At 33.2% G+C, this 27,752-nt stretch overlaps 2 protein-coding genes across 2 annotated transcripts in view; both read right to left on the bottom strand.

Moving 5' to 3' along the window:
* The window catches only part of LOC18599431 (dynamin-related protein 4C), a 20,851-nt gene extending 5,194 nt beyond the window's left edge, over positions 1 to 15,657 (bottom strand). The window contains exon 1 of the mRNA XM_018122189.1: positions 15,099 to 15,657. Coding sequence (XP_017977678.1) covers positions 15,099 to 15,632 — 534 coding nt within the window. The 5' untranslated portion in view covers positions 15,633 to 15,657. The remainder of the gene's footprint in view (positions 1 to 15,098) is intronic.
* On the bottom strand, positions 19,147 to 21,500 carry LOC18599429 (dynamin-related protein 4C). The gene has a single exon (XM_007029400.2). It carries the CDS (start codon positions 21,361 to 21,363, stop codon positions 19,282 to 19,284), a length of 2,082 nt encoding a protein of 693 aa, XP_007029462.2. The 5' UTR covers positions 21,364 to 21,500; the 3' UTR covers positions 19,147 to 19,281.

Raw genomic sequence — 27,752 nt, 5'->3', positions numbered from 1 at the left:
CAATCAATGATAAAGAAAGAAAGAATCAAGCACACTCACAAGAACACAAGAATTTACGGGGTTCGGTCTTTTGATGACCTACGTCCACGGGCACAGCAACAGTGAAAAATCCACTAAGAGAAAAATCAGGCGATTACAAAAAACAGTCTCAAACTCATAACCCTTATCCAACGTACACCTAAATCACTCTCTCTAAATCTAGGTGATGATTATTCTTTAACCCATAAGGTCCTTTTATAGTATCCAATACAATAACCTTATCCTAATTTAATTAGAAATCTTATCCTAATAGAATTAGGAATTGTTATTCTAGTCTAATTAGATTTAAAGACTATTTTATAAGGTATACTAATTTAATTAGAATTAAACAATCCTAATTAAATCACAATTCAAGACTATCCTAACAAGCGGTGTGTTAGATATGCCCTTACCATGACCTGTAATCTCATCAGTTGCAAGATTTATGGCAGTTGTGATATGGGATTCCTCTACAGAGACTGTCTTGCCATTGTACTCCAAGTGAAGCTCTGGCGTTGGACTTTGATGACTTTGCAGCCTCATTATGAGGGGTACTCTAGTACAAATACCCTGGCTTCGAGGAAGACTAATACCAGCAAGTGATTCAAGAACACTGGACTTCCCTGATGATTGGTCTCCAACTACAACAATTGTGGGGAGTTGTATGCCTTCTTTCATGACCATAAGAAGCTTGAGCCTGTCAATGGCATCAAGCAGAGGTCGGATTTGGTCATTGTATTGAGAAACAATTGGAGCTTGGACTGCTACTTCTTCTCCTTGTGCCATAAGAGGATCTTGCGCCTTGATAGGCAGTATTGTTAGCGGTTGAGAATCGTCATAGACGACCATGCCGCTGACCACTAGTGCTCCATTGCTTGTTGAAGCAACATCCTCATCATATACAACACTCACTTTTACAGACATGACAGATAAATACAGTTTCCGAAGATGTGTTTGAGACTTGAGGAACAAAGCTTAAGAGGGTGAAGAGTAGGACTCAGCAAATCTTGATGTTTTAGAAGAAAACTTTCATAGCAACAAGCTTTCACTGAGTGGATGACGAGTTCAGTTGAAGATTGAAGTCTTCCTAGGTTGGAATTTATAAAGAGGTTTTTCTGGTCCCTTCGGTGAAGGCTCTTCCATTAAAACGCTCAAATTCAGAGGATCTTTGCTAAAGGTCTTTTGGTTCTCGGGCCAAAAGACTGGACACTTTATTGATAATTGAGGGATGAAAATACTAGGAGAGAGTCTTTTGATTCTCGGGTCTTTTTGATTGGAGAATTACACTTGGATGTAGTGAAATGAAAACAAATTAACGGCCGGTGGTTTATTATAAAAACTTTTTGAATGGTGTAATGATTACAGCTAAGCGTAACCGAATAATTTGCATGTGTAATAGAAAATGCCCTTCAAGAAAAATAAGTGCATGTCACTAAAATGTAATGTACATATGGATATCATAAAAATAGTAGAATGTGCATGTCATTTGATTATCATGGGTAAGATATGTGAAAAATGCTTTTTATGGTCTCTTAAAATAGATTATCACTTAAAAATTATGTAATTTTGGCCTTTTTTATACACATTTGAATTGATAAATAGTTTCATGATTGCTTATGTAAAGTGAGTATGATATGATTATTGAAATATAGATATATTTGAACAAATATTGTTTTACCTATATCACACAAGTGCATCGCATGGGTATATTCTAATTGTTATAAAAAAATATGCATATTATAGAATATGCATATCATTTAACACTTATATAAACAAAAATGTGTGAAAATATTTTTTGGATGGTTTAACCATTTTAATGTTCCTATTACTATAATAAGATATATACAATATTTTAATCAAATGTACTTATAGGTGATTTAATTATTAGGTATAAGATACTTGAAACAGTCCATATGTTTAAGATAATTATGTCTTTTAAGAATGATTTCAACCTTAATCAAACTTTTTTGAGGTAAAACTAAACTCAATGTAAACCACGAGCAAAATTAAAGTAAGAGAACAAAATTAATAATGAGAGATGTTCAAATTATTGTAATATCATGTACATTCTATTATAAGATGATATATCATGTTACTCAATTATTTTGTACAATTTGTTTTAATTTAAAACTGAATTTTTTTTGTTAAAACCGATAAGGGTATTTTCATCTCTATTATAAATATTTCATTACACTTTACTTTAAAAAAAAAGACTCATTACACTTGAGATATATTAATTAGATATTTTACACTAAATTGAATTTAGTTTTGATAAACCACTGATCATGAATTCGTTTACATTCTACGACATCCAAGTGTAATTTTCTCTTTCTGAGGCTTAAAAAGAAGAGTTAGGACCTAACCTGTAATAGAAACTAGTACCAGTAATAGTACTAGACATATTCACGCCTTTTCATTTGTACCTTTTTTTCCTCCTCCCTTAAGAAATCTATATTATTCAATAAAGTAAAGGAAAAAGAGAATATATAAATAATGCACATTGCAAAACATATTTGTCATTTTTTTGGGCACCCTTTCCTATTTTCTTCCTTTTTTTAATTCTGTTAAGTGGGGATAAAAGTTGGAGAATACGTAATGAAATAATATTACAAAAGTTAAGAGTTAAATTTCATTATTTTTTTTTGAATTATTTGAAATGATTTTATAAAAGATTATATATATATATATTTTAAAAATGAGAATTACCTCACTTAAGGAGAAAAGAAAAATACTTTCAAAAAAGAAAAGAAAAACCATCATCTATTGTTTTGATTGTTGGGTGAATATTTGACATAAAATACGTGAATATTTATCCGAAGATAATCCATTTTTGACATAATGTTTTCAAAAAGTTTGAATTATTAAGAAAATTTAAATAAAATTTTATTTTTTTATTACGTGTAATCAAATACTTATATTTTATTTTAAGTCAAATATGTTCTTATGATTAATGATTAATTGATTGTTATTAATGAAAATACAATTCGTCATTTTTTATATCATGTGGCACTAATGTGAATGATGAAAATACTACGTTACTATATCAATATATTACACTAACTTATCATGTTATCATCCATTTTGACTTGTTAGCATGTCATATTAACATCATGTAATATAAAATGACAAATGATGTTTTAATTAGTAACAATGAATAAATTGTTATTCATAAGAACCTATTTGATCCAAAATAAGAATATAAAAATTTAATTAAACGTAATAAAAAAATAATGATTTATTTAAAATTTTCAAAATAATCTTGAAAGAATTTTTAGATATTATGTTTCCAATTTCTGTATAAAGAATAAAATTTGATTTTCTCTTTTTATCAAATAAAAAATCAACATAAGAGAGTGTAATCTAAAAAGTGAAATTGACAAAAATTAACATGAATGAAATTTGAATATATTTTATGTGATTGGAAGGAGACATAAGCTAGAGTAGAAATTTCGTGATGGGTAAGCAAAGGATGCAATAGTGCTGACATTTGGGTGCTTTTCATGGTAGAAAAGGTGGTGGACATTTCTACACCTAAACCATGGGACCAAGTTTGGAATCAATTAGAGGGTGGAAACCCCACCAATAATCTTTTTAAACTGCTTCCGCACCAAGGCTCCGCGGGTCAATGCTTGCTCACTAAGGAGTAGTAGTCAATGACTCGTCAGCTCAGTGCTTCATCATGATGCATTTGCTTCAAGTAAGTGACCATTCCTCGTCGGTTCTTGATTTGATTAGTTGGCAAATCTTCAATTTGATAGTACTGTTGTGGTTTCAAATTGTTGTTGAAATTTATTATTAGAATTTAAAAAATTATTAAACTAGATCTATTAGTTTTTGATACAATTACATGTATAACTAAAGATTAATAATAATAATAATTTATAACATTGTAAGAATCAGATTCTTGTCCGTCCATTTTGTACCTTTCGTTTATAAGATTTTATTAAACATTTTGTATCCTTGCTATGATTCAATTATATTCATACATTTTTTTTAAAAAAATCGTATGATATTAATTTATCTTTGATTAAAAAGGAGACATATATGCAATAGCTCTTATATGTAATAGTGATTAACAAACTTATATAATCAATACATAATAGGAAAATTTTAACATGAAATTATACTAAAACCCACATATGGTAAGATACAAAACCTTTAATGTTTCAATTTTAAGACATTCTTCTTGTCATTGAAATGAGGCCCCTCTCTAAAACATTGCATACATCTAAACACAAAACTTTTCTTGTAAATTAACTCAAATAAATTTAAGACTATAAAACGCACTCTTCAGAACTGGAATTGAACCAATCCAATAAGACAATAAGAACTATTTAGTTCAATTAGTTGACCTTCGTTTTAATTAAATTTCGGACCCCATATGATTTACTTCTTCTTTCTTTTTTATAATTATTATTGAAGAATAGTAATTAGATGTATATCGTGAATGACAGAGCAGTTTTGGCTTTGGTGATTCTATGTACAGGAAAGATTCAATTCTGCGATTAACTATTGTTTGATCTCGTTGTAACCCATTGCCACTAAGGAATGTAGGAAAGTGGGCTGTATTACAGTTGCCATGTGATGAAACTTAAGATTGTGTAAGGTTATGGCTGATGTTTTAGTTTGATCCCATAAGCAGTCGTTTGAATGCAGCTGATAGATATGTACGCGAGCCTCACTGGGAAGGGTCTTGTTTTCCTAGAGTAGTGTTGCCCTACTATCACATTGGGATAGTTTTTGTAAAGTTAGTTATATGCAATAAAATATCTATTTTATTTTTAAAAAAAAGACGTATATGTTATAGAAGTAAAAACTACATAACATTTGAAAAGAATGATTTGATATAATTTAGTAAATAGCAAACTCATTTTTATTTTGGTAAAATAGTATAATATATATGTTATAGAGGTTTTTGTTACATAAGTTTTCATATATGAAATGTTTCCAGAAGCTCTCCTTATATATATAGTAGTAGTCATCACTATGTAAAAACAAATTAGTTAAGTTCGTGTTGAAATTTTGAATGAAAGATCATAGAATTGTTTTCCTCATCAAGCCATTTACTTTATTGTACATAAACAGATCAACACATATTGTATGAATCTCCTCGTAAAGAGAGAGTTCATATTTTTATTTAATACAGCATATAAACAGATCAACGCATATTGTATACATATGAGGGAAATAAAATATTTAGGTTACCATGATATATATTCCATTTAAAGTGAAGAGAGAAAGCCTAATCCCTCATTATTTAGTATGATGCATGTGCTTCTTCCTTCGTGTTCTTGGGCAAGTTGACAACATTCAGTATCAACAATAACAGGGACATTGGTGGCGACGTCCACTGCTCATTCTTTTGCAGACACCTCCTCTACACTCTGAGCTGCAATAGCTCCAACATTTGCCACCGGCATTAGGATCATCGTCATGGCCCAGTAAACATCTCCTAAGTTCAGGCTGGTTCTTGCAACATCTTCCTTTGCTGGCTATACTTCCGTGAAATCTATAAATTAACAAGCCAGCAGTCATCTTAAAGACATATAGTATACAATAAAATAGAAAAGGTATATTTTGTCCGCTAGTCGTATAGTCTGATTATTTACGAATACTATAGAAGTATAAAACAAATTTATAGATTATTTATTTCTTATGCCAATAGGAGAAAGGGATTGACATTTTCATAATCTCTTTTTTTTAACGCTTTTATTATTATCATTTTTAATAAAATTACATGTATCAGTAGAAATAGCAATTTAATAAAATATTATTCAACATATATATCACATAACTATTACATCAAAAAAGAAATCATAAAATAAGCTGAACAAATTAACTAGCAAACCAACATACAAAAAAAAAATTAATATTTGAATAATCTTTTTTCCTTTAGACTTTCTTATATATATGTTAAAAAAAATTCTTGAAGGGTTAAAGTAGTCAAGAAGGCAAAAGAAAAAACATATGTAAATATTAATTCTTGAAGAGACAAATAGTGTAGCCTGCATAAATTGGATTTAAATTGATTAAAAAAAGGAAATAAATAAAGAAATTAAAAATAATATTTTTTTGTTTGTTTGAGGAGGATGCATGTGACATATGCCAAAGGTTAGGATGAGGATGAGGAGAGTGAAGAGTAGGAATGAGAAAACTTTAAGTTGGGCCATTTTTATGTTAATAAGTAGTCAAACAATTCACACAAGAGAAAAACTAACTGTGGCACAATTTATTAATGTGGAATTAGGCGGTTCTATTCTATTTATATCATTGTTTTCTTCTATTTTTGGAGTAAGGGTTTAAGGAAGTGAAGTAATTGGAATCAACTTCCCAACTCAATTTTAGTGGTTTGTTAGACGACCATATAGGAATGTAAGGTTCCACACATTCATAGGGAAGTTAATTTTGTTAGAATTAGATGACTACTACTTTATTAGCGTCCTTAACCAAATTTTGTTAGAATATTATTAATTCAATTTCAGTTTTTCAACTTCTCAAGCTTATTTTATTTGAATTTATTTTTAACTTGAGCTTAAGGCTTAATTTATTAATTGAGTTCAAAGTTCAAGTATTAATTGGTTTGGAGGCCTGATTTTTTAATTGAATTATTAGGTTAATTTGCTTGGGTTTGATGGGGTCATTTAGGCCTTGGGCTAGGTAGTTAAAATTGGGATTAGCAAGAGTGATTTGGGTGAACAAATTTGAATTGTTGACTTTTTCTAATTAAATCAAGTTCGGGTTCAAATAAGTAAAACGGATTTTTTGAGTTCAAAATGAACTTTGCCGTTTATGTACAAAATTTAAAAGACGTTTTTATTTTTGTTTATACTTCTAATGGTAAAGTTATTTTAAAATGGAGGTATTTTGTTAAACATAATATATATAAAAAAGAGGTTAAAAAATTAAAACAATGCATATTTATAAAAGCAAATCAATGTTTTGTCACTTTATTAAAAACCTTTAAAATTTGTATCAAAACATTTTGATTTAGTGATTATCAAATAATCTCCTTCCCTAACAAAAGAAAAGAAAAGAAATTTTTAAAAAAATTTAGTGAATGCTAGTTTTGAATTTTGATTAACTATTTTTTTTACAGTACAGAGCTGTCAATGTTTTCCTACTAATTCATACAAAGAACCCGAGGTTGCATAGAAAAACCACTGGCAAGCTTTCGTATGTTACTAATCATTGCAGCCGATTTGAAGGAGGCATTTGGTACATGGAGAGTAATCATGGATTTTATTGGTGGTAAGGACTTTGTGCCATTTGGTATGTCAAGTCGCTGGGAATATAATTTTACATAAGTATCGTATTGCAATCGTGAGAGGAAAGGTGATTCCTTCTTAGATTGAAGGGAATGTCACTTTCCCTTGATTGAGGAAACTAAAGTGGACCAAAATGACAAAATGCTCCACGAGCTAAACTCTTTGGAGAGGAGAGAGGGACGCAGTTTGAATCTAGTGATGGGAGTAAGGAGGAAGGAGAGAAAAAAAGAAAGAAAAGAAGAAGAGCCCATGACCAAAGAGCTAGGGGGAAGGAGAGAAAAAAAAGAAGAGCCCATTTGTCACAAATCTCACATTAGTAATATATAGATGAGTTTTGGATATATAAATATGAGTTTTTCACCACTTATCAAGTATATTTTTTGGGTTGGGACGTAGGTTCATGATTTATAAGATTACTTAAATTCTATTTTCAGAGTTTAAAGTCACACGAGATTGGGCTTAAGTTCTGGCCTGTAACAAATGGTATTAGAGTAGACCCGAATCTTCACTAATATGAACCTCCATAAAAGATGCAAGAGTCGAGATAGACTTGGACTAGTGTAAGAGTCCTTTTTCTCTATAAGTAAAAAGTCAGTGTAACGAGGGTGTTGCACAATTGGATAAGATAGAATATCATGGATCTCACATCAGTACGATATGGGATGAGTCTTAGGTATATAAATCTAAGTCTTCCACTACTTATTAAGCATGCTTATTAGGTATGGAAAGGAGGAAAAAAAAAGAAATAAGGAGAAAAGAAAAAGAAGCGCCCATGGGAAGGACGTGGGTGCAGGAAGAAATAAGAGAAAAAAAATGACAGAAATATGTGGTGGAATGTGTGATAACTTAATTAATTAATGTTTTTATAAAATAATTTAAATTTTAAATAATTTTAAATATTTAAATATTTTAATAATTAATATTTAAATATTATATTATTTTTACTATACTATTATTTATTTTTAAAAAAAATTAAAAAAGTAAAAATTTATATTAAAAAAATAAGTTATTCAATTTTATATTTTCATATATATATATATATATGGATAATTTTGTAAATCTTTTCAACCAAACATTAAAATGTAATCACATTCTCACATTCTTTACAATCATCACTTTCCACGTTATATCAAACCTTCCAACGTTATCTTTCTAAACTCTTCTTGTGTGCAGTAGCAGAGGGAGAGGGGTGGCGATTGCTACTCCTTAGTTTTTAATTTTTTATTTTTATATATAAAAAATTAAAAATATCTAGATTTGTCACTCTTATACAAATCAAATGTGTTGTGTTGGAGAAATGGTAAAAAATTTAAGTTAATCTTTAGTGGCTTGGATTGAATTCTTTTTAGGTTCAAATTTTGAAATTATTTTTTTCTTTTTTTTTCTCTCCTTTATAAATATACTAAACCCTTTTTTTTCTTTTCAACCTTGTTTCCTTTGAAAGCTTGGTATTATTTTTCTTTTTTTTCTCTTTTTTTTTCTTTTTTTGATCTCTTTTATAAATGTGCTGTTAGGATAGTCTTGAATTGTGATTTAATTAGGATTGTTTAATTCTAATTAAATTAGTATACCTTATAAAATAGTCTTTAAATCTAGTTAAACTAGAATAACAATTCCTAATTCTATTAGGATAAGATTCCTAATTATATTAGGATAAGGTTATGGTATTTGGCACTATAAAAGAACCCTATAGGGTTAAAGAATAATCATCACCTAGATTTAGAGAGAGTGATTTAGGTGTACGTGGGATAAGGGTTATGAGTTTGAGACTGTTTCTTGTAATCTCTTGATTTTTCTCTTAGTGGATTTTTCTCTGTTACTGTGCCCGTGGACGTAGGCCATCAAAAGACTGAACCACGTAAATTCTTGTGTTCTTGTGAGTGTGCTTGATTTCTTTCTTTCTTTATTCTATTGATTGGTTAGATCTTGGGCAATTCTTTAGAGATAATTCCGTAATTTCCCAACAAACTGTTATCAGAGCTTCAAGGTCTTGGGTCAATCTGAATCTCGCTATGGCAACTTCGTCGACCAAGTATGAGATTGAAAAGTTTAATGGAAGAAACGATTTCAGCCTGTGGCGTGTTAAGATGCGCGCATTGCTAGTGCAACAAGGACTGTTGAAGGCACTGAAGGGAAAAGAACATCTTCCCTCGAATTTATCTGATGGTGAGAAAGATGACCTTATGGAAAAAGCACATAGTGCTATTCTCCTTGCTTTGTCTGATGAGGTGCTAAGAGAAGTCACGGATGAAGAATCTGCTGCTGCAGTGTGGTTTAAACTCGAAAGTATTTATATGACCAAGTCCCTGACGAATCGGCTTTATATGAAGCAACGATTGTATACTCTCAAGATGAGTGAAGGTACGTCCGTTAATACCCACATTGATGAATTTAATAGAGTTATTCTTGATTTAAAGAATATCGATGTTAAAATTGAGGATGAGGACCTAGCCCTAATTCTTTTATGTTCTTTGCCTCCATCGTATGAAAATTTCGTGGATACTATGCTTTACGGCCGAGACACTCTCACTTTCGAGGATGTAAGGGCATCTTTAAATTCCAAGGAATTAAAGAAGAAAGTTGGTGGTATTCGGAATGAAAATCAAGCAGAAGGTTTGGTTGTAAATAGAGGTAGAGGTAAAGAGAAAGGCTTAGACAGAAAAGGTAAATCTAGAGCAAAAGGGAAAACTTGCTGGAATTGTGGTCAGAAAGGGCATTTTCGTCAAGACTGTATCAAATTCAAGGATGATGAAAAGTTTAATAAGTCTGAGAATACTGCAAACGTGGTTGGAGATGACTTTGATACTTTTGAGGAAACTGATAATGTTCTTGCAATTACTAATTGTAACCTGATGGATACATGGATCTTGGATTCGGCTTGTTGCTTTCATATATGTCCTAGGCGTGATTGGTTTACAACTTATCAATCTGTTAATATGGGCACTGTACAATTAGGAGATGATTTCTCTCTCTCAGTTGTTGGAATTGGCACAATTAGAATCAAGATGTTTGATGGTATGGTAAGAACACTTGAGGTAAAACATGTCCCTGACATGAAAAAGAATTTAATATCCTTGAGTTTGTTAGATAAGAAGGGCTACAAATATAGTGGCCAAGATGGTGTCTTGAATGTATCTAAAGGAGCCTTAACTATCATGAAGGGCAAGTTATCCGGTGACCTTTATTGTCTAGTGGGAAACACGGTCATTGAAACTGTTTCTGTGGTCTCATCTAATGATCCTGAAGATGATGTAACACGTTTATGGAATATGAGATTTGGTCATATGAGCGAGAGAGGGATTAGAAAACTAAGTAAGCATAGTTTGCTGTGTGGTCAAAAGAGTGGAAAGCTAGATTTCTGTGAGCAACATAGAGTGAAATTTAGCACTAAAACTCATCAAACCAGGGGTACAGTAAACTACATCTATTTAGATTTGTGGGATCCTTCTCCGGTGGTATCAAAAGGTGGATCATTATACATGTGGATCTTTATTGATGATTTTTCAAGAAAGGTGTGGACGTATCTTCTAAAGGCTATGAGTGAAGTGTTAACCACCTTTTTGCATTGGAAGGTATTGATCGAGAAGCAGACTAAGAAAAGGATCGAGAGCTTTCGAACAAACAAAGGTTTGAAATTTTGCAAATGTGAGTTTGGTCTATTCTACAAGAATGAGAAAATCGTTAGACATCGCACTGTCGACAAAACACCATATCAAAACGATATTGTAGAATTGATGAAGAAAACACTTTTGGAGAGAGCAAAATACGTGTTCTCAAATGTTGGCCTAACCAAAGTATTTTGGACAGAAGCTATCAACAAGGCTTGTTACTTGGTAAATCGGTCTCCATCAACTGCAATTGAATTTAAGACTCCCAAGGAAGTTTGGTCTGGTAAGCCTGCTGATTATTTTATATTGAGAGTATTTGGTTGTCCTGTTCATGTTCATGTGAGTGATGGTAAACTTGAGTTGAGGGCGACAGAGTGCATATTCCTAGGCTATGCATATGGGGTGAAGGGTTATTGGTTGTGGTGTACTGATTGTAAGTTCCCCAAGTTTATGGTGAGTCGGGATGTTACCTTTGACAAGTCTGCATTACTTTGTGGGATAAAGTCTAGAATTGCAAACACATCAGACCAAGAAGTTGGCAAGCAGGTGGAGCTTGAAATCAATGCTCTTGTGACAGTGCGAGATGATAGTGAAATCCAGAAAGAATTGCAAGAGGTACAAGAATTGGTATCTCAACGAAGCATTACTTGTATTGATGGTGATTTTGATTCTTATGTTTTATTTGTGGAAGTAGAGATTGAAGAGCCTTACTTTTATCATGAGAAAATTATATATGTCGAGTCTTCTAAGAAGATTGAGTCTCTACACTGGGATCAAACATGGGAGCTTGTGAAAACACCTAAAGTTACTATTGAAGTTGGCTTAGTGTGTGAAGGAGGTGCAAACATTAGTCGTAATGTGGTTGGCTTCTCCAAATCAGATTTTGCTGGTGATCTAGATAGTAGAAGATCTCAAACGGGGTATGTGTTCACTCTCTCAGGATCTGCAATCAGTTGGAAAGCAGTTCTTCAATCAACCTTTGCTTTGTCTACAACTGAAGCTGAATATATGGCTGTGACCGAGGCAGTGAAGGAGGCTTTGTGGCTTAAAGGCTTGGTTAGTGATCTTGGTTTTGAACAAACACAAACAGTTGTGTTTTGTGATAGTCAAAGTGCTATACATTTGACTAAAAATCAGATGTTTCATGAGAGAACCAAACACATCCAAGTCAAGTGTAACTTCGTTCGAGAGATTATTTCTAAAGGTGAGATTGTAGTAAAGAAAATAGCTACAGATGAAAATCCGGCAGATATGCTAACTAAGTCAGTTTCTGGGATAAAGTTCAAGCATTGCTTGGACTTGATCGGTGTTCGTAGTGCTTGAGGCCCATTGGGGCAGTGGCGGTGTCGACAGAGATTGGTTCGTAAGGTGGAGCTTGGTGAATTCAAGCCTAAGGTGGAGATTTGTTAGGATAGTCTTGAATTGTGATTTAATTAGGATTGTTTAATTCTAATTAAATTAGTATACCTTATAAATAGTCTTTAAATCTAGTTAGATTAGAATAACAATTTCTAATTCTATTAGGATAAGATTCCTAATTAAATTAGGATAAGGTTATTGTATTTGATACTATAAAAGGACCCTATGGGTTAAAGAATAATAATCACCTAGATTTAGAGAGAGTGATTTAGGTGTACGTGGGATAAGGGTTATGAGTTTGAGACTGTTTCTTGTAATCTCTTGATTTTTCTCTTAGTAGATTTTTCTCTGTTACTGTGCCCGTGGACGTAGGTCATCAAAAGACTGAACCACGTAAATTCTTGTGTTATTGTGGTGTGCTTGATTTCTTTCTTTCTTTATTCTATTGATTGGGTTATATCTTGAGCAATTCTTTAGAGATAATTCCGCAATTTCTCAACATGTGCTAAACCCTTTTTTTTTTCTTTTCAACTTTTTTCAACCTTTTTTACTTTTTAACTTCTTTTTCCTTTGAAAGCATGAAATTACCTCAAACAACTTTTTTTTTTTACATCGAGCACAAATTACAATGTGTGAAAGTCTAATGTTAGTTTTTTTTTTACTTTATATTTATTACAAATTTACGATACCTAATGTGAAAATTTGATGTTAATTTTTATTTTTGCTTTATGTTTATTTATAATGTTGAATCTGAAATTTTATATAAATTTAAATTTTTGATAAAATTTTATGTTAAATTTACTTTTATATAAAAATGATTATTTTTTTTATTTATAATCAAATTATTGACTTGATCTGTAACCCGACCCATGATCTTGTATGATTAGTGTTTAACCACATCTCATACAAAATCTTAAATCCACCTCATACAAAATCTTAAATCCACCTGCCTATATGTGAGCCTATTTTGACAGTTATAATATAAATAGAAAAAACCTGAGGTTTGAGTGTTTGATTTTGCTCTTTCCAGCTTCAAGTTCTAACTTCTTTGTGCGTTTGTTTCTGGCAGAACATTGCTTTACTTGCCAGGCATTACTTCCATGGACCTTTGCAAATTGCTGCATTGTAGCTATGCCTGTTTAAGAATACTCTGCTAAAGGATGCTTTTAGTTGTGCAGAAACTCATGACAACAAAACATCTTTTATTAATTGAAAGCAACACTACATGGTAATATTATAAACTTCCAGACATAAGTTAACCAAACATTAAACACAAACTTAAAATATTAATTGGCACCTAATCATCATAACCTGCAATCCTGTCCATGATCTTGGCCACGACATCCTTGGACTCCTTCAACAGCTTGATGCTCCTTTTCAGCTTCTCTCTCTTTCCAGCAATTGCAGGGGATTCCACCAGCATCCTTTCAATTCCACGCCCGTCTGGCCCCATCAACTCATTCACAATCTCCTCCATGTCATTGTTCACAAGATTATGAACACTATACTGCAAATGCAATGCCATGGAATCGACCAACCTTCGCAGAACTATCTTCCAGTAGGCAGTCATTCTCATCTTCAGGTCGAAAGCTTGATGCAGAACATTACGATGCTGCCTCAGATGTTCAACTTCAATATCCCCAAAACCTTCCAGACTCACCCTGGAAAACCCGCACATTACTACATCATTTACTTTCTTGTGGAAACTTTCTTGTTGAGTCATGAGCTTAGTCCACTTCTCCATGTAATCAGGATTGCAGGTATAATCTGTCAGCTTCTCCATCTGCACAATCTCCTTCACCCTATTCATCGACTGCTCCCTCATCCTTTCGACGAGATTATGAGCTGCTTTCTTCGTAGATACCTTAAGCTGGTAATATATTTCCGAGTGGCGCGTCAAAACAGAAGTCACCATCCCATCTATGCAGTCCCAAACCTTTTCAGCAAATTCAATTGGCATATTGGAAATCCTATCAACTTTTGTCTGCAAGATGCGAAGGAATGCGCTGCGAGGAAGGAAATTTGGCAGTCCAATTCCTTGAGCATCTTCCAAAACCTTAATCTCCTCAATTAAAAAGTCTTTTGTGGGATCATTATCCTCAGACTCGTGAAGCTCATCAGAGAATTGATTGAGCATTTCAACCAAACGAGCAGTGCCATGCTTGCTACTATCATCAGGGTATTCATCAAATTCCCCTCTCAGAAGAAGTTTCCTGAGGGATTCTTTAGCTGCTTCAATGATCCTCATAAAAGCTGTCATGGCATCTGCAACAGAAGTCAAAGCCTTGGGCATTCTTTCCAGCTCTGAAGCATTTGCATTCAGCTTTTCATTAATGTTCTTCACGATCACCGGTAAGCACCTCGCAATAATATTTGCCTGTATATGAACAAGTTTCTGGGCCAACACTGGGACACCCACAATTGATTTATCAATCCTTGACAGATGTGGATGAGTTTGGAACAATCTGGCCTCTTCCCTCCTTGCTTCTTCATAGGACTCATCACCAATACGATTTCTGACACAGACATAACCAAGTCCTATATTCACATCATCAGCAGTAACCTTCTCAAATAGGTCTTCAGGGGCCCTATCAGCCTTGGTAACCACGGCAAGAGTTCTTTCACCCGTCTTGTCGACTTTCTGTGACATCCTAATGGATTCACAGGTAGAAAAATCAACAGTGGCAGACAAAACATTGAGGATGATGCTTTCCTCGGGTGTTATATACTCCATGATAATATCTCTGATCTGCTCATAGATATTCTCAGGCTGACCTTGAACAGGCACTCTAGTAATACCAGGAAGATCAACCATAGTAAGATCAGGAACACCATCCTTTTTCACCACCAAAGTAAGCGGTGTGTTAGATATGCCCTTTCCATGACCTGCAATCTCATCAGTTGCAAGATTTATGGCAGTTGTGATATCGGATTCCTCTACAGGGACTATCTTGCCATTGTACTCCAAGTGAAGCTCTGGCGCTGGACTTTGATGACTTTGCAGCCTCATTATGAGGGGTACTCTGGTACAAATACCCTGGCTTCGAGGAAGACTAATGCCAGCAAGTGATTCAAGAACACTGGACTTCCCTGATGATTGGTCTCCAACTACAACAATTGTGGGGAGTTGTATGCCTTCTTTCATGACCATAAGAAGCCTGAGCCTGTCAATGGCATCAAGCAGAGGTCGGATTTGGTCATTGTATTGAGAAATAATTGGAGCTTGGACTGCTACTTCTTCTTCTTTTCGTGCCATAAGAGGATCTTGCGCCGTGATAGGCAGTATTGTTAGGGGTTGAGGATTGTCACAGACCACCGTGTGGTTGACCGCTAATACTCCATTGCTCCCTGAAGCAACATCCTCATGATATCCAGCTCTCATTTTTGAGGAGAAACAGTGAGAGACAAATTACGTTTGTGAAGAAAAGTTAAAAGGGTGAAGTGTAGGACTCAACAAATCTTGATTGAAAGCAAACAAGCTTATAGTGGGTGATGATGGGTTCAGTTTGAGACTTCCTAGGTTGGAATTTATAGTCTTTTTGGTCTTTCGTTGAAGGTTCTTCCATTATATCGCTCCAACCCAATGGCTCTAGATTATATCCGATATTTTTTAAAAAATTCAAGTACTAAATGTGATATATTGATAAATGAATATGAATATATAATGATTAAATAAATATATGTGATGGGTGATAACTTCTAATATTATTTGTGAAAGCTTTTAAACTTTACCATTCAGTGCATGTAATAATAATCGTTATTAAATATACATATTTCATCAATGAATTTACATTTTGAAATAAAAGAAGATTGTAATCTCATGGCCGGAGGAATTTTCCAACATTAGTCAAAGAAAGATTCAAAACCATAATAATATAGGTTCAGCTTATCAAAAAATTAAAGTAAGAAGTAAGAAAATCAAATAAAAGTTATTAGTGGTGGTAACAGTACCCAGGGATGCAGTCAAACTTAAGAATATTGCTTTGAAAGAAGAAGCTTCGTAAATAGAACATAATTTGGATGCACAATCTCATAAAAAATCCAATCGCCACTCAATTCTTTTAAAGCACCATTAATGTTTTTTCAAGAGATTTTCGCCATTCCAAAAACACTTTTTTTTTTTGTGGGATAATTTGTTGGAATTTGGAGAGAGTAAGTAAACAGAGAACAGGGGTGAACTATAAGTAAATAAATATTCAACATGATCTCAGAGTTCTAAACATAACTTCGACGGTAAATTAAAAGCGTATTTGCTTCATTGTATCTACACTCTCTTACGTCCTTTCGGCCTTGAACAACCAAACGTCATCAAGTACTTTACGAGAGCCGAGGGGACAGGGAATTTGCGGCAGGGCAGGGTGCATCCCACTTGTGTTGCAGAGTTTCACAGATTGAAGACAACTGATGAGATTGCGGGTCAGGGTAAGACCTGGAATCCTTTGGCTTGGGTTGTCAAAAAGTTGAATTACATCGTCAAGACGCTGAACAAAATGCCTCACTGCAGAGGCATTCCAACATTGTACGTTACTAAAAAAAGAATGGTTGGTGATTAACAAACTTATTAAATCAATATATAATTAGAAAATTTTAACATGAAACTATATTAAAAGCCATATATATATAATATAATATAATATATGATCTAAATGCTTTAACTTCAAGGCATTTTCCTTGTCATTGAAAATGAGGCCTCTCTAAAACATTGCATACATCCAAAGACAAACTTTTCTTGTACATTAACTCACATAAATTTGAGGTCATACTTCCATATTGCTTACTTCAAGTTAATTTTGTACCACATGTATAAAGCACACACTTTAGAACTGGAGTTCAACCCATTCATTAAGGCAATACGAACGATTTAGTTCAGTTAGTTGACCTTTGTTTCAATTAAATTCCGCACACTATTTGATTTACTTTTCCTTTTTTTCTTAATTGAAGAATGCAGCAATTAGATGTATATATTGTAGAAGTAGAAACTATACACTGATTCAAAAGAATTACACGATATAATTTAGTAAATATTAAACTCTTTTCTTATTTTGCTAAAATAAAATAATATATATGTTATAGAATTTTTTATTACGTAAGTTTTTATATATATGAAATATTTCGACACGTCCTTGTTTTATATTTATATATATGAATAAAATTTTAGTTTCACACTTACTTTTCATATATGATTAAAAATAATAAGAGAAAAAGCAAAGATATTTCGACGTATTAAAATTTTTAAATAAAGGATCATAGAATTATTGTCCTTATCAAGCCATTTAATTTTTTTATACATAAAGAGATCAACACATATCATATGAATCCCCTCATAAAGAGAGAGTTAATGTTTTTATTTAATACAGCATGCAAATGAGGGAAATGAAATATTTAGGTTACCATATGATATATATATATATATATGTGAGGAGAAAGGGATTGACATTTTCATAATCTCTTTTTTAATGTTTATTATTATTATTAATAAAATTACATGTATAAGTAAAAATTACAATTTAAAGAAATATTATTCAACCTATATATGACATAACTATTACATCAAAAAAGAAATCATTAAATAAGCTGAACAAATCGACTAGCAAACCAACATAAAAAAAATTAATATTTGAATAACCTTTTTCCCTTTAGATTTTCTTATATATATGCTAAAAAAATTCTTGAAGGGTTTAAAGTAAGCAAGATAAAAGAAAAAAAAAATCTCGTTAGTTATGTTATATGTTTGCATAATGCAGTGATTGACAAAATGGTGTGTTTAGATTATTTTTGTTGGTTTTGTTGTCTTCGGGATTCCTTGGTGGGGCTCGTGTAGTTTGCTGTGTATTTTTCAGCAGAATATTGCCTAGAGGTTTGAATTCATTATGCCCCAATGCTTCATAAAGGCATCAAACCTCCTCGGCTTTTTTATTGCCCAATGGCACTTTAATAAAATTACAACTTTTCAAAAAAAAAAAATCTTGAAGAGACAAATAGTGTAGACTAAATCTTAAAGAAATTGACAAAAGGATACCATTGCCAGGGAAGCTTGTTGCTTAATTTGAATCAACAAGAGAAACTTGGATTAAAGCATATAATGTCATTTTGTTTGGAATTGTTTAGTATGAATTTAAGAATAATTTGGATTAAAGCATTACTAATTCAATTTCAATTTTTTAACTTTTCAAACTTATCTATTTTGAACTTATTTTAAACTGGAGCCTAAGACTTAATTTATTAATGGAGCTTGAAGTCCCATTATTAATTGGATTGGAAGCTCAATTTTTATTGGGATTATTAGGTTAATTTGCTAATTGGGTTTGATGAATTATTTAGGCTTAGGGTTAGATAATCCAAATTGCAATAAATTTTTGTTTTCAAAAAAAAATTTAGAAATAAAAAATAAAAAAATACAAAAAAAGGCAGGGAACGAGGAGAAAGAGGTGGAATTCGACCATTGATCCATAATTAATCTATTGCCAATGTTTCATTTTCATCTTCAAGTTAATTAATTTTTTTTTGTTTACTACATTTTGTATTTGTTTTAAATTTATTAATATATATATGTATGTATATATATTTCAATACATCATCACAAACTAGATGAAATTATCACATGTATATTGCACTGAAGCGATATTGTTATCTGATATATTCAGTCCATAACAATGACAATTTGACCGGAGTGATAGATTTTAAATAAATTCAAAAAGTCAAGAATGGAAAAGATTATATCTTTCCCACCATGTATAGAAATTAAACATTGCAAAAAAAGTTAAATTCTGCAATTTAGTCAACAAAATTCTTACTAATTCTTGGTGATGTTTGTGGCAGAATTCTGCTTTAGTCACCACAAGCAATAGCATTACTTTTATTTATTTAATTTTACTTTTATAACAACTCATTGAAAATAAAAAAACTTAGCCAATCCAAAGCATTGCTAAGTAATGTTATAAATTAACTTCAGTAGAAAATCGTCGCACATGCGGGACACAAACTTAAAACGAAAAATTACGCAAAGCATCACCTAAATTTATGAGTAATTATTAAGCAACTAATTCACCATAACTAGCAATCCTGTCCATGACCTTGGCCACAACGTCTTTGGACTCCTTCAGCAGCTTGATGCTCTTTTTCAGCTTCTCACGCTTTGCAGCAATTGCAGGAGATTCCACCAACATCATCTCAATTCCATGTCCATCGGGTCCTATTAACTCATTCACAATCTCCTCCATGTCATTGTTCACGAGATTATGAACACAATACTGCAAATGCAATGCCATGGAATCAACCAACCTTTGCAGAACTATCTTCCAGTAAGCAGTCATTCTCATCTTCAGGTCGAAAGCTTGCTGGAGCAAACCACAGGAATGATGTCTCAGATGTTCAACTGCAATATCCCCAAAACCTTCAACAGTCACCGTGGAAGGCATCCCCATATGGTTTGGTCCAGTATTTACATTCTTGATGATATTGTCTTGTGCGTTCATGAGCTTAGTCCACTCCACCATGTACACAGGATTACAAGTATAACATGTTAGCTTCTCCATCTGTACAATCTCCTCTACCCGATTGATTGATTGCTCCCTCATCTTTTGAACAAGATTATGTCCAGCTCTTGTCGTGGACACCTTAAGCTGGGAGTACATTTCTGAGTGGCGCATCAAAACAGCCATGACCACCCCATCTATGTAGTCCCAAATCATTTCAACAAATTTAATCGGTGTACATGATATCCTCTCAACTTTTCTTTGCAGGATACGAAGGAATACTTCAAGAGAAAGGAAATTCGGTAGCTCAATTCCTTTAGCATCTTCCAAAACCTTGATCTCTTCTGCTAAAAAGTCTTTTGTGGGATCACTTTCCTCACAGTTGTGAAGCTCATGCGAAAACTGGTTGAGAATTTCAACAAGACGAGCAGTACCATGCTTGGATCTATCATCAGGGTATTCATCAAAATCCCCTCTCCAAAGAAGTTTCCTAAGGGATTCTTTAACTGCTCCAATGATCCTCATAAAAGCTGTCATGGCATCCGCAACTGAAGTCAAAGCCTTAGGCATTCTTTCCAGCTCTGAAACATTTGCATTTAGCTTTTCACTAATGTTCTTCACTATCTCCGGTAAGCACCTTGCAATGGTATTTGCCTGAATTTGAACGAGTTTTCGGGCCAACACTGGAACACCCACAATTGATTTATCAATCCTTGACAGATGTGGATGAGTTTGGAACAATCTAGCCTCTTCCCTGCTTGCTTCTTCATGGGACTCATCACCGATACGATTCCTAACACAAACATAACCAAGTCCTATATTTACATCATCAGCAGTAACCTTCTGAAGCAGCTCCTCGGGGGCTTTATCAGCCTTGGTAACCACAGCCAGAGTTCTCTCACCAGTCTTATCGACTTGCCGTGACATCTTAATGGATTCACAAGTAGAAAAATCAACAGAAGCAGACAAAACATTGAGGATAATGCTTTCTTTTGGTGTTATGTACTGCATGATAATATCTCTGATCTGCTCATATATATTTTCAGGCTGACCATGGACAGGAACTCTAGTGATTCCAGGAAGATCAACCATGGTAAGATCAGGAACACCATCCTTTTTCACCACTAAAGTAAGTGGGGTGTTAGAAATGCCCTTACCATTGCCTGCAACCTCATCAGTTGCAAGATTTATGGCTGTTGCGATGTAGGATTCGTCCACCGGGACTACTTTGCCACTGTACTCCAAGTAAAGATCTGGCCTTGGACTTGAATGATTTTGCAACCTGATTATGAGGGGCACCCGAGTGCAAATACCCTGGCTACGAGGAAGATTGACACCAGCCAAGGAATCAAGAACACTGGACTTGCCAGATGATTGGTCTCCGACCACAACAATTGTGGGGAGTTGTATGCCTTCTTTCATGACCATAAGGAGCCTGAGCTTGTCAATGGCATCAAGCAAAGGTCGGATTTTGTCATTGTATGATGAAATAATAGGAGCTGATTCCACTTTGGCTGCTACTACTTTTTCTTGTTCCACAGGAGCTGGAGCTGCATACGGTGGAGAATCATCAAAATCATAGATGACTATGTCGTCGACTCCAATGCTTTCTGCATCAACATCCTGATGTCCACTCATTTTTGAGATTAAATAATGAGGGACAAACGTTTGTTACTTGGTGTGCTTGTGGCTTGAGAAAAAGAAAGAGTGAAGCGGCAGACTGGAGAGGACTCAGCAAAACTTGGATGTTTTAGAAGAAAATTGTTCATGGTGAATATGGAAAATGTTGGCAGGTGGGAAGCTAGCGTAAAGCACCAAGACTTTACTAAAGTGATGACGAATTCATTGAATCTTTATTTAAGTATTCTCCTAGGTTGGCTTTATAATAAAGATATTAGTTCATTTAGTTAATTAGTAATTAAAATATTAAACTCAAGAAATTAACACAAATTAATTTATACTTTTGTTTCAATCTAAACGTTTAACATTCATGTAAGCATATTTATCGGTTTTCCTTTGATCAACTAGTCTTTCTTGTAGTTTGGGCCTCGGGGCAGGACAGAATGGAATAAAGCACCAAAACAAGAACAGAATAAAGGGCCAACATCCTATACCAAACCACAAGGAACAAGCAAAGGCAAGCTACAAAGTGATGATGGTGGTCCGATGATTGTCTGACGAGAGACTAAAACTATATTTGGTAGGAATGTGCAACAAATGGGGGAAGGAAAAAGTTGAAGTAAAATGAGAGGAAGGAATCTTACTTAGTATTTGATACCGAGGATGAAAAATAAAGAAAAAAACATACATACGAGGTTAGAGGTAAAGTTATAAATAAAAGGGTTAATATAAATTGAATAAGTAGTTTATTCTATTTTTGAATGGTCGGATCTGGCTGGAAAGGCGAAAGACCTACTTATTTTTTCTTCTATCACGCAAAAACATAAAAATGAAAGAAAAATAATTTCTTTATCACATGTAAACAGATATACGTATTTTTTTTCTATTTTTTTCTTTTATCTTTCCAAAAGAATAAAAGAGTAGGATGCAAAGCGGGGTGTTAGATATGCCCTTATCATCGCCTGCAATCTCATCAGTTGCAGGATTTATGGCCGTTGCGATGTGGGATTCCTCTGCAGGGACTTTCTTGCCATTGTACTTCTCTGGCGTTGGACTTGGATGACTTTGCAGCCTCATTATGAGTGGTACTCTAATACAAATACCCTGGCTTCGAGGAAGACTAATACCGGCAAGTGATTCAAAACGCTGTACTTCCCTGATGACAGATCTCCAACTACTATAATTGTGGGGAGTTGTACGCCTTCTTTCATAACCATAAGCAGCCTGAGCCTGTCAATGGCATCAAGCAAAGGTCGGATTTGGTCATTGCATTGCAAAATAACTGGGGCTTGAACTGATTCTTCTTCTTCTTGCGCCAGAAGAGGATCTTGCCCCGTGAGAGGTAGTATTGTTAGTGGTCGAGGATCGCATAGACGACCCTGCGGTTGACTGCTAGTACTTCATTGCCTCCTGATGCAACATCCTCATCATATCCGACTCTCATTTTTTAGGAGAAACAGTGAGAGACAAATTACGTTCGTGAAGATGTGCTTGAGACTTGAGAAAGGAAAGTTATAAGGGTGAAGTGTAGAACTCAGCAAATCTTGTCTTGATTAAAAGCAAACAAGGTTACAGTGGGTAATGATGGGTTCGGTTTGAGATTTCCTAAGTTGGAGTTTATAGAGTTTTTTCTGGTTCTTTCCTTGAAGGTTCTTCCATTATATCGCTCCAACCCAACGGCTCTAGATTATATTCGGATTTTTTTTAAAAATACAAGTACTAAAAGTGATATTAATAAATGAATATGAATATATAATAATTAGATATATGATAGGTTATAAACTTCTAATTTTATTTTTGAAAGCTTTAAAATATTTTTTATAATTAGATAAGAGAATTTAAATTTTATTTTTTAAATAAAAAATTATATATCAATTAATAAATTAAATATTCGAATGTCAAAATTTTTTAAATTTTACCATTCAATATATATAATAATGTTATTAAATATAAATATTTCATCAATAAATTTACATTTTTAAAATAAAAGAAGATTGTAATCTCATTGTCGGAGGAATTTTCCAACATTAGTCCAAGAAAGATTCAAAACCATAATAATATTGGTTCAGCTAATAAAAAAAAGTAAGAAAGTCAAAATAAAAGTTAATGAGTGGTTGGCAACAGTACGCAGGGCATGGAGTAAAACTTAAGAATATTGCTTTGAAAGAGGAAGCCTCGTAAATAGAACATAATTTAGATGCACAATCTCATAAAAAATCCAATCGCCACTCAATTCTTTTAAAGCACCATTAATGTTTTTTCAAGAGATTTTCGCCATTCCAACAACACTTTTTTTTTTGGGATAATTTGTTGGAATTTGGAGAGAGTAAGTAAACAGAGAACAGGGGTGAACTATAAGTCATTTCATTATACCAGGTCTAGTGCAGGCACAGCTGCGTTACTCCCATACTGTCAAGTGCATCACGTTCAAAAAGCTTGACGTGTTACCGTGGAAGTATATTCTACATGATATGAGAGTTCTAAACAAAACTGAGACAATAAATTAAAAGGGTATTTACTTCCTCTCGGCCTTGAGCAACCAAACGTCATCAAGTACTTTACGAGGGCCGAGGGGACAAGGCAGGGTGTATACGACTTGTGATGCAGAGTTTGACACGTTGAAGACAACTGGTGAGATTGCGGGTCAGGGTAAGACCGGGAATCCTTTGGCTTGGGTTGTCAAAAAAGTTGAATTACAGCGTCACGGAGCTGAACAAAATGCCTCACTGCAGAGGCATTGCAACATTTTACGTTACTAATAAAAGAATGGTTGGTGATTAACAAACTTATTAAATCAATATATAATTAGAAAATTTTAACATGAAATTATATTAAAACCCCTGTATATATAATATAATATATGATCTAAATGCTTTAACTTCAAGGCATTTTCCTTGTCATTGAAAATGAGGCCTCTCTAAAACATTGCATACATCCAAAGACAAACCTTTCTTGTACATTAACTCATATAAATTTGAGGCCATAATTTCATATTGCTTACTTCAAGTTAATCGTGTACCACATGTATAAAGTACACACTCTAGAACTGGAGTTCAGCCCATCCAATAAGGCAATAAGAACGATTTAGTTCAATTAGTTGACCTTTGTTTCAATTAAATACCGCACACCATTTGATTTACTTTTTATTTTTTTTAATTGAAGAATGTAGCAATTCGATGTGTATACTGTAGAAGTAGAAACTAATACTATTTAAAAAGAGTTACTCCATATAATTTAGTAAATTGGCAAAATAATATAATATATATGCTATAGAGTTTTTTGTTACATAAATTGTTATACATGAAATGTTTCGAGATGTCCTCGTTATATTATATATATTACAAAGTCACGTAAAAGCAAATTACTTAATTTTGAACTTACTTTTCATACATCATTAAAATAACAAAAAAAAAGTAATGATCTTTTGACTTATTGAAATTTTGAATAAAGAATCATAGAATTATTGTCCTAATCAAGCCTAATCTCTCATTATTTAGTATGATGCGTGTGCTTCTTCCTTCTTATTCTTGGGCAAGTGTAGACACCCATTCAAAATCAATCAAAAATAAAAATAAAAAAAAGGAAAGAAAAGAAAACAGGAAAAAGACTGAGCATGTACTTAGCCCCCTCTCCGGTCTATCATTACGGGGCACTTAAGGCCTCTGAAAAGTAGCCAAATTTTAGGGAATAGTTACCTCCGGCAATTAGCTTCCATTTATGCCAGAACCTTGTGAAATCATGCTTAGAAAAACATGATTTTATCGCTGGATTGTCAAAAATTTTGAACAATCCAGCTCTTAAAAGGGGGCCTCAGACAAATTTGAAAGGAATACACAACAACCCAAAAAATACATAAAAAAAAAAAAGAAAAACACGGGCGTTTGTTTTTGAGAGTTGGTCGATTTGGGTTTTTAAGGAGATTTTGATTTTAAGGGAGGGGTTTTTGGCTTTGGGCAAGCGGCAAAGGAGTGAGTTTTCTCTTGGGGTTGGTGTCATCAGTTGAGCTTAGAGAGAAAGAAAGGAGGGGAAAGAGAGGAGAGAGGCACCGACGGTGGGGAGTGCTGCGGACCGGCTAGGGGAAGAAAAAGAAGGAGAAAGAAAGAAAGAGAGAAGAAGGAGGGGGAGCGGTTGGGAAAGAGAAGAAAAAAGAAAAAGAAAGAAAGAAAAGAAGGAAAAAAGATTTTGGGGTCAAAGGGTCCGATGGGCTTGCAAAACAGGCCTAGTGTGGCAAGCTTGGGTCCGCTGCGGGCTTGTGGAAATTGGACCAACCTAACCCAATAAGGTAAAATTCTTTCTTTTTATTTTTGGGCCTTTTTAATTGGTTTTGGATCTTACCCATTTTGTGTAGATAAAATGTATTGTTGATTTAATGTTAATTATTTTAGAAAAAGTTATAAAAAATTTTAAAAATTTTATTTATGTTGATTTTAGTGTTAGAAAATAAAAAATGGAAAATGAAAATAAAAATAAATAATAAATAAATAAATGATAATATTAAAAAATCATAATACAAATATAAAAATTATAAAAAGTAAAAATAAATTATGAAGATGAATAAAGAAATAAAAAATAAGAAAAAATATATTAATAAAATATAATAATAAAAAGAAGTAGAAGTAATAAATAAATAATAAATATACATTTTTGAGTAATTTCACTTAAAATGGGCAAAGAGTTGCCACTTTTAGGTAGGTCACTTAAATTTGGAGATCGAAACAGATTTTCACCGAAACGTCAGGATAAATCCGAACTCTGTACTCCAACACCCATTAATTCAAATAATTGTTTTAAAAAAATATAAAATGAAATAATAAATAATAAATAATAAATAAAAAAATATAAAAGCAAATAACATGCATTAAAGAAAAAATTTTAATAATAAACACGTAAACAAGGCAATAAATCACCTTGAACTATTAAACACATTATCACATGAATTTTAACTAATTAAATCAATAAACGCGATCATATAGGCATCATCATCTTATATTGTCATAGCATGCCACATTCTTCGTGTTAATGGGGCGAGAATCTCGATGATGGGATTTTTCCGAGGAATTAATAGAGACGAGTTCTTCTCGAAATATCTTTAGATGAGGAAAACTTTGAGATTTCACCAAAGCGTTGGGGTAGTCTACGAATGATTTTTGATAAACGATTGTTGACCTCATTGTTTTAAAATTGAATAAATCGTGACATCATTTTATGATTGCATCACGTGCATGCGTAAAACCGAGTAAAAGACTCAATCAACCAAATAATTAGTTAATAAGCAAAGGTTAAGGAGACATAGGAATAAAATTGATGTAGGCCACGATAGGATAATTTAAGATTAAATGGTACCGTTCGTGGAACGGGCGCCACGGAGGTGCTAACCCTTCTCCATGCATAATCGCACTCCCGAACTCATCTCTAAAAAATATAGACCAATTCTCGTTCTTTCGACGGACCTAAAATTAATTTAGGATTTCGTCAATTATAATCGAGTTAATAAGTGGCCAATCACACCTAAATAAAAAAGATTAGTGGCGACTCCTAATTACTCGATTTTCGCCTGCGTCTAGCGGTCGAGTTCTCAAACTCGCACGTTACGACTGTAAGTTGACAATATTCAGTATCAACAATAACAATGACATTGGTGGCGACGTGCACTGCTCATTCTTTTGCAGACACCTCCTCTAAACTCTGAACTGCAATAGCTCCAACATTTGCCACTGGTATTAGGATCATCGTCATGGCCTGGTAAACATCTCCCAAGTGCAGGATGGTTCTTGCAACATCTTCCTTTGCTGGCTACTTCGGTGAAATCTATAATTAACAAGCTAATCAGTATAACATTAATCTTCAAGATATATAAAGAATACAATATAATAGGAAAGTGCTATATTTTGTTTCATAGTCTGATAATCATATTATTAACAAAAACTATGGAAGTAATAAAACAAATTTATAGAAATGAGGAGAAGGGGATCGACATTTTCATAATCTTTTTTTTAATGCTTTTATTATTATTATTATTTTTAATAAAATTACATATATAAAAAAATTTACAATTTAAAGAAACATTATTCAATGTATATATGACATAACCATTACATGAAAATGAAATCATTCAATAAGCTGAACAAATTAACTAGCAAACCAACATAAAAAAAATAATATTTCAATAATCATTTTTCTTTTAGACTTTCTTATATATATGTGAAAAAAAATTCTTGAAGAGTTGAAGTAAGCAAGAAGGTAAAAGAAAAAACATGTGTAAATATGAGTTCTTGGAGAGATGAATAGTGTAGCTTGCATAAATTGGATTTAAATTGATTTAAAAAGTAAATAAATAAATAAACTAAAAATATATAAATTTTTGTTTGTTGAGGAGGATGTGACATACCGACGGATAAGATGAGAAA

The sequence above is a fragment of the Theobroma cacao genome, chromosome 5 (genome assembly GCF_000208745.1).
Source record: "Theobroma cacao cultivar B97-61/B2 chromosome 5, Criollo_cocoa_genome_V2, whole genome shotgun sequence".
NCBI lineage: Eukaryota > Viridiplantae > Streptophyta > Magnoliopsida > Malvales > Malvaceae > Theobroma > Theobroma cacao.
Note: the sequence above shows the minus strand (reverse complement) of the source record. Positions and strands in the feature narration are given on the sequence as shown.

Bases quoted from the DNA above. Each gene is read 5' to 3' on its own strand.
- LOC18599429 (XM_007029400.2), bottom strand. From the start codon at position 21,363: ATGAGTGGACATCAGGATGTTGATGCAGAAAGCATTGGAGTCGACGAC.